This window comes from Phalaenopsis equestris, unplaced genomic scaffold (genome assembly GCF_001263595.1).
Source record: "Phalaenopsis equestris unplaced genomic scaffold, ASM126359v1 Scaffold000090, whole genome shotgun sequence".
In the NCBI taxonomy this organism is placed as follows: Eukaryota; Viridiplantae; Streptophyta; class Magnoliopsida; order Asparagales; family Orchidaceae; genus Phalaenopsis; species Phalaenopsis equestris.
In genome coordinates, this window is record NW_018164532.1 from 120,385 (window position 1) to 133,359 (window position 12,975).

Here is a 12,975-nt window from a genome sequence, read left to right on the forward strand (position 1 = left end):
GATGGAGGAGATTACATTTATGTTCTTGCTTTTTGGTTGGTTGCAAGAGGCACTCCAACCTTTTTCTTGCTCGGATCAATTGTCCTGAAGCTTTCTTGTCGTTGGATGATTCGTCATTGGAATCATCGACATTGGGTGACTAGCACTAGTGGTCGGCCAACAGGAACGTGGTTGGCTGACATGTAGTGCCCGGTCAGCAAATAGTGGTCGGCTAACATTGCCAATTTGTGGTGGTCGATTGGGGCTTGACAGGCCAAGGTGGCTGACTAGCATGTGTTGGCCGGCCCAAATGATCGGCTGATAGGGGTTGGCCGACCAAGGTAGTCGGATGGTTAGCGTTTAGCCATCCCAGAAGGTCGACCAGCTAAACTCCTTATGGTCGGCCCAGGTAGCCAACCGATTAAGGCTTTGTTTGGCGCAGCTGCAGCTTCTAAGTTTTTCATCTGCAGCTACACTGCCCCAGAAAGCAGCTGTGGGGAAGCTGTTGTGAAGAAGATGGCTATCTGTTTGGGGTAGCTGTGTGAAAATAGTTGTAAGGTAGTTATCTCTGCATAAATAATCATTTTGCCCCTGTTTTGAAATGTTGTATTTAACAGAACTGTGAAAATCATAAATTTAATACTTTTAAGGCAACAGTTTATTTAAAAACAATACAGAATTACAAATACATACTTCACTTCGTAGTGAATATCTAGAGTGCAAAAAAAAAGTCTAAAACTAATAAAATAGCAATTAATAAGATGATTATTAATTATAAAGTTCAGGCGGTGACAAATGAATTAAGTTTCTATCAAATCATAAAAGACTCTTTGGAGGATTTATTTGATCTGCAATGTTGTCATTATATGGAAAGATAATAAAATCACAATTATTGGGATTATCCAATAGCAAGTATAAATAAATGCTTAATATGGCTAAGGCATAATCAGAAAACAGTATTAGCATTACTGTACCTACATAACAGAAGGTTTAGGTGAAATTTTAATGCATTAAAATATTTAATACAATCACAGTTAAAAATTACATTTCAATCCACTTAAAGAATAAGCTTAGGGATCACTACTCACGATTCACATAACTAAGGAAAAAAAAATCAGAAAAATCAAGCAAATATAGCCAAACAAAACATTTCCAAAAACAAATCTAAAAGCAACTACCAACCTTGTTAGAATTAGGAATCAGATTCTGCAATGCTCTCATCTTCTCATTTATTTTACTCCTCCTCTGACAACGAAGTATGAAGCTCGAAGGGATTAAAAAATCAAAGAAAAACCAAAAACAGGAAACCAGTAAACAAAATTGCCACATTTTCCGATAAATTGTGAACTTCAGCTGCTCTGCTTCTTTTCGAACCAGAACCGCTGCGGGGTCGGGAAGAACGGGGTCAGGAAAGAAGAAGGCGCAGGGTCAGGAAGAAGAAGGCGCAGGGTCAGGAAGAAGAACGGGGTCCGGAAGAAGAACGCGTGGGGTCGGGAATACCAGGCGAGATGGCGAGACGACACGGGAACAGCAGACTGAACGCTAGGACAGAGGGCTGGTTTGCGCCAAAAACGGGGGCAATGTGGAACATTAACGAGGGGAAAGCTGGTCTCGCGACCGGCTTTCCGCCCGCTTTAGCTTCATTCGGCCGCAAAGCTAGGAGCCAAACGAGAAATATTAGCGGTTTGGGGCCGCACCGCGTGAAAAAAGCGGAGCGTAAACGAAGATGGCTGGCTCAACAGGTACGTACCTGCTGACTTGTTCTTGGCAACAATAATCCCTTCGACCCAACAATATTTTTGAGCTATACAATGAGAATTTAAAAAATAGATGAAAGAATGCTTGATTTGTAAATACCAAATTTTCAGGTGACCTGTATGTAATTGCCCCGAACTGGATTATTTTTAACAATATAATTCATATCATTTTGAGACACAACAATAGTCTAAATAGCTATTTTGCTTTTAGCTAATAATTATAATTGCCTGCAACATCAGCATGCAACGATCCGTCATTTATTTAATAAAATTGCTTAGTTTTATAAATTTTAAATAATTCTTGTGAAAATTACTTCTGTGCCCTTACAGAGTTGCAGGAAGCAGCCATAGCCGTTGGAACCTTGCTTCTGCAATCAGTCTACACTTAACATTATTCTTTACCTCAATCTTTCTGTTAGTTGATTACAAAGGAATTGGATGAGAATGCAAATTATATATTACAAATTTGAGTTAAAATTTTGCATTTTGGGTAAAACATTTATGGAGATGTAACGGTCACCTTTTCAAAAGTTGTTGGGTGCTTCCCCCTGCAGGCCATCCGATGTACAGTTCTGTCTCTACATCCTTGTGCTGGTTATCCCCTTCAGGAACAACTTCCTGAAGAGCTTCTACGGCTACCTCAGGCTTCCTCTGCTTCAAGGTAATAAATTAATTAAATAAAATGAAGAAGACAGAGAAGAAGAAGAAGAAAGAATTTACTAGGGATGTAAACGAAACGACTTGAGCGCAAGCCAATCCCGGCTTGAACTCGAGCTTGATTAATTAATCGAATATGATACAACTCATGAGTTCATTTCTTTATTATCAAAGAAAGGAAGTAATATTAATTCAGGATGGGCGATTAGGTGATATATAAAAAGAAATCACTTAGATGAAAAATAAAAATATAAATTTTTAAATATTTTTAATAATTTATATAAAAAGTTTTGAACTTTAATATACTTCAAGTATGTTTTATTTTATTATGATTTTTTTAAATGAGCTGGTTTGAAAGCTAACGAGTCAAGTCAGGCTTGGCTTGAGCTTTGGCTCGTTAGCTCATGGAGCTGAGCCCGCACTGGCGCACAAGTCGACTTAACTCAGTCATGCCCCTAGAATATATGAATCCAACAACTGAGATTACATATAGTTTCGACAAAAGAACCGTGTGGTTGAAAGATGAACTCTCACCAATGATGAAGCTAAGAAATCCGCTTGCTTTTGAAGCAAATCATGCTCTTCTTGTAGCTCCCTCTCCTGCAAGGAAATGGAGGTTATTTACATTTGTTCTATCCATTGTATCTAAAAGAAGATAAAAAACTTACCCTTTCTTTAAGTTGCGTTATCTGCTCCTTTAGAACATGGTTCTGAAAAATATGAGGATTATGATGTAAAAACAAAAAAAAACATTTTTTTTTCTGTAAATGCTTATTGAATTAATGCAATATCACCATCATCAACCTTTCTTCTCTTAACTCTGGTTAGGCCCTGCTCGAGCTGACTCTCAAGTTCATGGAGCTCTTCCACAGAACAGGATTCGAGGCTTTCCCCCATTAGCTTCCTGCATCAACAATCCTTCTCTTAAGTTTTCATGATCCACATATATTAATCCAGCTTCCTTTTCTTGCATAAAATGAAAAGAAAAGAAAATTTTTCGATCGATTTTCACCGCTTCGAAACATTGAGGAGCTCGATCTTCCTTGCCATATCTTCTGCATCCTTCTTCGAGGGCTGCATTTCAAAAAATCACATTGCCAACGGTCATCTCAAAATCCCAAACCAGAGGGTATCAATATTGTTGATTTAGCAAAAAAATGATTTTTTTTTTTTAATTCTGCATTCAGCTTCCTTCTTTAAGGGAATATGGATCAAGATGAGTAATTTTACGTAGAAATTAAGCTTAAAATCTTAAATGAGAACTGATTAATTGCTAATATATGCCAAAATTTACCAACAAACAGATCACAAGTTGGCAGATGAAAGCGGATTCTTACTCTATGTTCCCAAAGAAAGAATAAGAGCCCAAAAAAGCTGATGGAAAAGATCAGTATACTAACCTTAAGATGATATCCTTATTATTTGCATATAAAATTTGGGAAATTTATATAAATACCACAACTTTCTTATGTATTTTCATATCTAAACTCCAAAATTTGATTTTTACATTTAAAACAGCTTGGTGACATAAGCCTATGCATCAAAAGGTGTGTTCCACTTCTATAAAGGTAGTGATGATAGTATTCTTGATTTAATATTACAGATCTGAGAAGTATGCATGTAAATATAAAATGTTTATGTATTTGATATGTAAATACATATGAATTGTGTGGTATGTATGCAAATGCTCCAAACTACAAAATTAAAAGGTGGTCAGGAAACATTAGGATAAAGACACAGAGATCATTCGTACCTGAATATTTTGCTCAGTTGATCTGCTATTCTCGATCACATCTTTGACATGTTTCTTGTAACGCTCAATAGTGTTCGACATGCTAAAGTGTAAAAAGAAAAAAAAATCTGTAAATCAGTCTACAATATCAATTATTACACAAAAAACCAAAATTGCAAAAGAGAAACAAACAAAGTTTCAACTGCTTTGGGTTTGTCTGCAAGAAGAATTTTTAAAAATTGATTATCATGAAGACTCAAGGTCGATTTTTTTAAACAAAAAAGAGTTAAATTAGTCTCATTACTCTTTGTCGGGAGCCATTTTAGTCCCAAATGCTATAAATATGTCAATTTAGTCCTGATACTCTTTTAATGGGGGCTAAAATTGTTATCCCTAGGTCTATTTTAGCAGACTACTTCGGCCTATATTAAACATGGATTTCTTCTAATAAGGCGTGTGATTCAAAGACAAAGCAAGCAAAAGGTTAGTCCAAACAATAAACAGCTCTAAATGGTTTCTAGGATTGTTCATTATCGAATATGATTAAATGAAAGATAAACACATGCATATTTGCACATATATGTATATATTAAATATTAAAGTAACTCAATTAAAAAATGTGTTAAGAAAATAAGAATGTGTTATTATAAATGTATGTGTATTATTTATATGTTAAACAGATTTCAAGCCAAGTCCACTTGATCTAGTCTCAAATCAAAGATCAGACAAAGCCAAAAATTGCTCTATTACTCGCACAATCTTCAAACTTAAATCTAAAACTTGGTTTCTTAAAAACCGATAAGCATGCACTAAAGCCATGTATATATTAGTCTATTAAGCCAATATCAGCTAGTCATACATTATAATAATTGAAGTCAAGGTTTATTATTTATGTAAATATAGAAAAAGAATAATATTGATTTTGATTTTGCCCACCTTCACGAATGGCTAACTTCCTATTTTTCTTGGCTCTTGATTTTGCCCACCTTCACGAATGGCTAACTTCCTTTCTTCAATTTGTGTGCGCTTTAAGACTGGCAAATGATTGCTATACTTGCACAGTCAACGCTCGGGTGATGCATACATAGCAATATTGATATCTATAAGTCAAGACTTATAAGCAAAAATTTTCATATTATGGACTGATACGGGATAAAGGTTAGTCCATGAAGCTAATAATATTATAACAGAAAACTTCGAATGCAAGTACACTCACGGATAAATTAATTGAATTAGTAGTTATTATAGTTCATATGAAGATAAATATATTATCCATTAATAAAACTAAATGGGTTGTAAAAAAAACTATGGAGATTGATAGCTTAGAGTTTAAACTTTCGTATTTTGGTAAAAGTCGTACTGCAAATGATGTAATTATAATTATACATAAGATTTTGAAAAATAATGTTGTGAAAATTAATAAAATTTAACATAAAATTATAAACTTAAAAATTATTATTATTACTAAGATTCTTTATGTTATAAGTGTTTATGCTCCCAAAGAATTTTGACTATATGATAAAAAAAAGGGATTGACATGGAAGAATTAATATAACAAATTCCTATGGATGAAATAATTTTTACTGGAAAAAATTTAAATTGACATGTTGGTAGAGTGATGAAAGATTTTAGAAGTATTAACCGTGGATAAAATTTTAGGTGACAAATAAAGAAGATAGAATTATATTAAGTTTTGCTTTAGCTTATAAATTTATTATTGCTAATATTTTATTTAAAAAAAATAGATAAACATATTATATTAAGTTTTGCTCTACCAACATCGATATTATAAAGATTGATAGCTTATAAATTAAGTTTTGCTTTAGCTTATAAGTGTAGATCTAATAAAATACATTGATTATTTTCTTGAGAGAAAAATAAATCATCGAGATTGAAAAAATTTTATGGTCATTTTAAGAAAAAATCTGAATACACAGTATCAAATATTGATTTTGAATTTTAAGTTGAAAGGTTGAAAGAAGAAACATACAATGTCATATTATTATAAAAAAATGAGCACTTAAAAGATACAAATAAAATTATTTTAAATAGTAAAGTTCAAGAAAGGCTAGTACTATATTTGATAAAATAATAAATACTATTAAGCAGGTTACCAAAGATATGCCTGGAAAATTTTAAAAAAATATTAGTAAAGATAATTGGCGGTGAAATAACAATGTGCAAGAAAAGATAAAAAATAAAATAAAAATTGTAATACAAATTAGTTTAGACATAAAAGCTTAGAGAATTTGAAAAAAAATAAACTAGCACGTAAGGAATCTAAGTGAATAATTTGATATGTTAAGAATCACTTTCAATAATTTTTATAATTGATTAGATATTAAGAATGCTGAATATTATATTTATAAACTAGTCAAGCAAAGAAATGAGTAAGAATTTAGTTAAAATAAAACAAATTAAGAATGAAAATTAAAGTGTACTTTTCTTAATTTAGGTTATTCAACATAGACTGAATATCCTAAACTAAGAAAAGTACAATTTAATTTATTATTAAAAATTACACTTTTTTCTTAATTTTTATATTTTAAAACCATCTGAAAAAATATGCAATTATTGAAAGTAAATTATTGGGAATATGATCTATGAAAGAAAGACGCTATGAGGCTTTAATATTTTTTCTGAAATTCTTTGAATAATTGGAATTTTTTGAAAAATAGTGGCAATTTAGCTATAAAGTAACAATATCACAATGAATCTCGATGAAAGATGAATTCTCGGGACTTCAAAAAATTTTGATGTTTTGGAGAACTATTTCTTACGTGTCAAAACATGTTTGAGAAATTTTGGCTTAAACTTTTGAACTTTCTGAGGTAGTATGAATGCATTTTCCGTAAGAATAGAAACCACATGCAAGCTTTGGGACAAGAAAAGGTGATAATGATTTAAATCACTTTTTCCATTTTTAGTTGTTAATTTTGGCTTTTAATGAAGTCAATTTTAGCTTATTTCTTCGCATCAAGTTTTAGAGAGAAGTTTATCTTGTCCATTGTTTTTTTCCCATGTCCAATAGGCATTCCAAACCATAATTCCTCTGATAAAGTGCTGAAACTTCCCAAAAAAAATCTATTTTTGTTCTAAAGTTGCATTTTTTTTCTTTTCTTTTGCCCATCTATTAACATGTGATGGATAACAGCATTTTAGCAACATAAAAATGTAGGAAGATATACATATTAACCTATCTTTTAATTCCCTAATTAAGGAGCAAAGAAGAAACCTATCGACATGTTACTTAATGCACAAAAAAAGATAGGTCTAGAGAACTTTAAAACTAGTGATATCCTACTGTACAAGTAATCGTGTTTAAGATGACTATAATTATGTTATTTTTGGAGGATCCATTTGTGCCCACGCTTTAAAGCTTTTCTAGGCATTTCTCCTTGACTACTTGTTAGAGGGTGATAAAACTCCACCAACAACTACTCAAAACATCTAAACATGATTAGTTAAGAAGAGCTTCATAGGGAAACAATAGTTATGTTCCGTTGTTGCAGTAAATCATGGTTGTGGAAATTTCATAAGTCATTCTCTCATGTAGAAAACTAAGTTCGAGATAAGCCTCAACTCAACCAAAAAATTTCTTGATGCCAGCAAAGTTATTAATGAATACTATAACATTGTACTAAATAAAAAACATATATCTCTATTGATGTTTAGACTTCAATGTGTTACCACACACTTATGAATTTTAGTTAAATTAAAACTTATTCATTCAAAAGTACTCATTCATGGTGGTTTTTATTTTAAATGGACAATAATTTAACTCTCTCTCTCCCTCTCTTTCTTTATTCTAATCCCTCTCTTTCTTCATTCTAATATATATATATTTATTTATTTATATTTATATTTATATTTATATAGGATAGTAGCTTAAGAGCATAATGATGAAAGATGCCCATTAATTATGCATAAAGACAACCGGCCTTGAACCTCATTTTCACATATTAGTTTATAATAATATAATCTTACCATTAGAACAATAGATTTATATAGATCATTGAGATGGATAATATTCAACCATTCCAATGAGCACCTAAGCTTCATAAGCTTGTTAAGGCACCTAATCACCACCTCAAAGCTGCCTAAACATTATGATTATGTTATAATATGACGTCAAAATTGATACGTTTTTTCCAAAAGAGTAAAGACAAACACAAGATTTCTTCAATAATTCAAGCAACTCAAGAAGAATATAAAGAGAAACACATACAATTTGAGTGGTAGGTGATCTCTCCCAATTCTTACAATTCGAGAGGGAGGAAATCTACCCTAAACTTAAGACTGACAACTCGGTCTCATGTATAAATCTAACCCTAGACATAACAAGCCTATTTATATCCAACATTAATAATAATAATAAAAGACTAAATTGCCCTTAAGCGTACAAAAGTTAAATTTTCCCTTAGGCTAGGTGCTAACGTAACAGAACTCCCCCCTCATAGACACCTTATCCATGAGGTGGGAAAAAGTGAGTGTTCCTATTCGTCCCTCACATCTGTCTTTATTTATTCATTCTCTGCATCCTCGCCATGCACTATGAGAATTTGCAATTTTTCAATCCTTAAAACAGTGTCTTCTGGTGGTAAACTTCTCATCACACCAAATACAAAACTCATTGACTCGCTTCTCCCAAACCACTGTCGTCGTAAGGTGCTTGAGTGTTGCTCCCAATTGTGGTTCATTAGTCGTGTCCCATACAGCTTCCCTTTGGACTTCCACTATTTAAGATTTTGGTATCGTCATGACTATAGCAGTTAAGTACAGTGTTCCATCTATGTTGCTTCTGACCTTCATCTGATTATTGTCCTCTACCATTTGAGCTAGCTCCATTGTCTCCCACAATCCTCGCGGTCTCAATAGTAAGAGTGATGCCCGTATATTGGGATGTATGCCATATATGAAATTTTCTCTCCAATTCTGCTTTAGAAATCTCTCTTAAGTGTCCTGATAATAGCTCAAATCTCTCCTTGTATTCCATAACAATCCCCTCCTGAGTCAAAGGCATAGAACTACTCGTTCTCCTTCCCGAATTGCTCGGAAAATTTCCAAAAAACAATCCTTGAATTCCTCCAACGAATGGATAGATTATCTAACCTCCCTCCACTGAAACTAGGGTACAACTTTCCTTTCTAAACATAACCCTACCACCATGAGTTTCTCCTCCCCATCTATCTCTTTCACCACGAAGATCGCTCCGCTCAATACACCCAAACATGTGCGGCTTACCCCCAGAAAGATTGGCATCTTCAATTTCCTAACTCTAACATCTCCACCCAACATCCTCCTCTTCTGTTGTTTTCCCCCATCTATCGAGGGTAAAGCCTCCTTCTTTGATCGTAGTCATATTCATATCCCCTCACCGCTTCTCTCCTTTCTTCATGCTCCTCCATACCTTTTGATAATCTCTTCTCCATGTTTTGGCCCAACTCCTCCATAAAAAATCTCTAATCCACTAGGAGATAGTTTGTAATTATGGATGTTTTCCTCGTTTTCTAGTTTGTAATTGTGGATGTTTTCCTTGTTTTCTTGACATCTGACCTTTTTTCTTTAAATTTTATAAATATAGCCTTCAGTGGGGTCTTGGATTGCATCTCAAATTTCTTTTATGATCTTGAATCGGTCTTCCATTCGGCTCTCCATGGAAGAAATTTAACTTCTATAGTGGCGAACCTTCCATCCCAAATCTAATTTGATTACTTTCTTCATTTAATTTCATCTCCAAATAATCTATTTTCTTGACCGTCATTCTTCTTAGAAAAAATATTTTTTTATCACAAAAGATAAAATTTTTATTTTTTAAAATCCATCGTCTACTTCTGGTTGAGACAAATAGAGCGATTGTTCCACAAGTCAGTGATCCTAGATCGCTTCAATCCAGTCGTGGCAAGGTACAATCTCATGCAAAAACCTAACTCACAACTCAATCTCATGCAAAAACCTAACCCTAGACATAGCAAGCCTATTTTTATCCAATAATAATAATAATAATAATAATAGACTAAATTGCCCTTAGGAGTACAAAAGTCAAATTTTCCCTTAAACTAGGCACCAACGTGACAGATTCATTAGAACCACAATGCATTCCATAAAATTAGCCAAGCCTTCAGCTAAATGGCCAATAACTCACAAGTCGGAAGTCACAATCAAAATATGTGCAACTAATCCATTGCCCAATAATGCTGAAGATTTCATGCTATCACAAATCTGGCCCTCTTCTGAAAAACATTCCTCAACATCTACTATTGAGGTCTCATAAAAAAAGAATCAATCTAGAGGTTATTCTAAGATCCACAAAGAACAACGAGCATCTACTGACCAACATGCACTCTACCTTCTCTTCATCCTCCAACAAAGGGTAGACCATGTTGGCATTGGAATCATAGGCATACAGAGACTTTGATTGCTCTCATTGGTAGAAATCCACTTGGAGCTTCCTCTTTTAATGTCTTAGCACTGATAAATTCTCAATACCATTTCTCATATCCACTCTTCTAATCAAAAAGATAAGGGACACCTTCAATCTCTACATCAATGCACCAAAAGTACTTATGGCACTCCATTTCTCTAGAACACAATGTGTTTTTTGTTTTTTTTTTTTTTCCGGAAGCAAAGTGAGAATTAGCATCATATGAGCACACACTATAAGCCCAAGGGTCATTGGGTCCATCAAATCCATAACTATCTAGTCTTCCATACATAATTCTATATCATCAACTCCATCTTCTGTGAAGCCACAGACAATTTGAAGGATTCAAAGGTAAAATAGAAGGACATCGTTGAATAATTTCACCTTTTCTTTTGTATAACATGAAGATGTACACTTCCCGTGCACCCTTTGTTGAAAGAAGGCAATTCTATTAAAGCAAAATTTTAAAAATAGAATTTATTAAAATATTAATATTAAAAAAAAAAGATTAAAAATAAATTTGTTAAATGGCTAAAATTGCCCATCACGTGGCGACTTTACCCTCCCATTTCTGAATGTACCACATGGTGTTGAGTATTAATTGCCACTATATAATCATCTTCTTCCTCAAAACTCTAATTTTAACCCTCTTGGCTCTATCTTTAATGCCTTTCTTCTCCCTTGGAAACTCCCACCATGCAAAGCCCTTGTACTGATTGTTTTCATCTATTGGCTTCTCTCTCATACCTTTTCTGTTGTTCTTCTTGTAGTGAGATTTCTCTCAAAAATGAACTCGAAAAGCTTTCTACCATGACGAAAGAAAAAAATTGATTTTTAAGGTACATGTAGAAAGAAAATAGAAAAAGTAAATTGGTGTAAGGGATGATATCAGATTCATAAGAACCGGAACAATCCGATTGAACTCGACGTCCACCTTTACTGATGAAGAAAGTAATCAAAATAATGGAAAAGAAAAAGAAAATTGTCATGTGGCAAAATCAAGGCGACTTTCATGTGGCAAAATCAAGGCGACTTTGCCCGTTTTATAAGTTTTCTTTTTATATCTTGTTTTTTAATGTTAATTTAAAAAAAAATCTAATTTTAAAATTTTGCCTTATAAAAAATAGAAAACAAGTACTCTGAGTGGAAAATTAATAGAATCCTACAAAGCAATTGACACAATAAATTTGGGAATAATTATAACATAATTAATATAATTGAACTAATCTATGAATATAAGGTTTACGTCCATATCAAAAGAATGCTCAAGGACACAGACCTCCTTATGGTTAAAATTAGGCTTTTGACCTCTCAGCTAGATTCTAGACCTACAACATATGACTAGAGAGAGGACATAAATTCATCTTTCTCCTCTCCAAAGAGGCAGCATTTACCTAAGAATCTGTAAATTGGAACTCAATAAACTTAAAAATTGATATAAAATCTAATATTTTGAGACTTTTTTTCAAGTAGTCATCATTATCCATGCAACCCCAGAACTATAGTAAACAATGAATAATGGAGGAGTGTTGTCAAGAAAGCTCGAGTCTAAACGATAAGTCATGAAAACACTCTTCCTGCCAAATTTAAATAGACAGTACTACAACTGCACGTGAATCCTTAAACATTCAAGCATCATTTAAGAAAAATAGGGTGGGGTTTAATACACCATCTTATAGAAATCCATCTTGCTTGTATTCTACAGTTTGCTCAGATATCACAACCACATCCACCAGAAGAACACTACATATCAACATGCCAAAAACAGTCATTTTTAAATAAAAAATTCTAGAAAACTTGCAACTTAGATAAGCCTTGATCACAATCTAAGTATCATCAAGTATAATTTACCTTTATACATGTCAGATTCAGCACAATCAACAAGAGCAATATAATATTTTACCATTAAAATTAACTTTTTCATTAATCTTTATATAGTCATACATAAAAATAAGACATTCAACCACGCTAAAAGCTTTAATATTGCATGATTCACTCCACATCTACAAGTGTTTAGTTTGTATGATGGTTGATCGATCGCTAGTGTGTCAGAGTACCTTCATACCACACTACTCAGTCTTTAGGAATAATGAATGGACAATAACAATCCGCCATTGCAGAGAATCTTAGCACAACATCCTCAACCGAAAAAGTATCAAGAATGCACAATTCACGTTATCAAAAGATCTTAGCCACCAAAGGCCAGAAAACGCTTAACAATTCCTCATAATATTATCCTTGATTACTAGTTCCTGAAGAAAAATTATACATAATACAAATCATAGCAACATCAAAGGTGTTATTTTTGACCCTCAATTAATGAACTAAGGTAAAAGGGCAATTTTGTAATGTGACACCGCCACCTACCACATCTCTACCTACCGCTCACCTACCGGCCACCTACCGCCTACCTAACACTCTCTTGC

At 33.3% G+C, this 12,975-nt stretch overlaps 1 protein-coding gene across 1 annotated transcript in view; it reads right to left on the reverse strand.

The window, feature by feature from the left end:
* Positions 1–1,870: 1,870 nt before the first annotated feature.
* LOC110020085 (MADS-box protein SOC1-like) overlaps positions 1,871–12,975 on the reverse strand; it is a 41,712-nt gene continuing 30,607 nt past the window's right edge. Inside the window, exons 2-8 of the mRNA XM_020718056.1 lie at positions 4,147–4,228; positions 3,406–3,467; positions 3,198–3,297; positions 3,062–3,103; positions 2,928–2,993; positions 2,257–2,387; positions 1,871–2,148 (exon numbers count right to left, since the gene is read on the reverse strand). Of these exons, the coding sequence (XP_020573715.1) occupies positions 2,061–2,148; positions 2,257–2,387; positions 2,928–2,993; positions 3,062–3,103; positions 3,198–3,297; positions 3,406–3,467; positions 4,147–4,228 (571 nt within the window). The 3' untranslated portion in view covers positions 1,871–2,060. The remainder of the gene's footprint in view (positions 2,149–2,256; positions 2,388–2,927; positions 2,994–3,061; positions 3,104–3,197; positions 3,298–3,405; positions 3,468–4,146; positions 4,229–12,975) is intronic.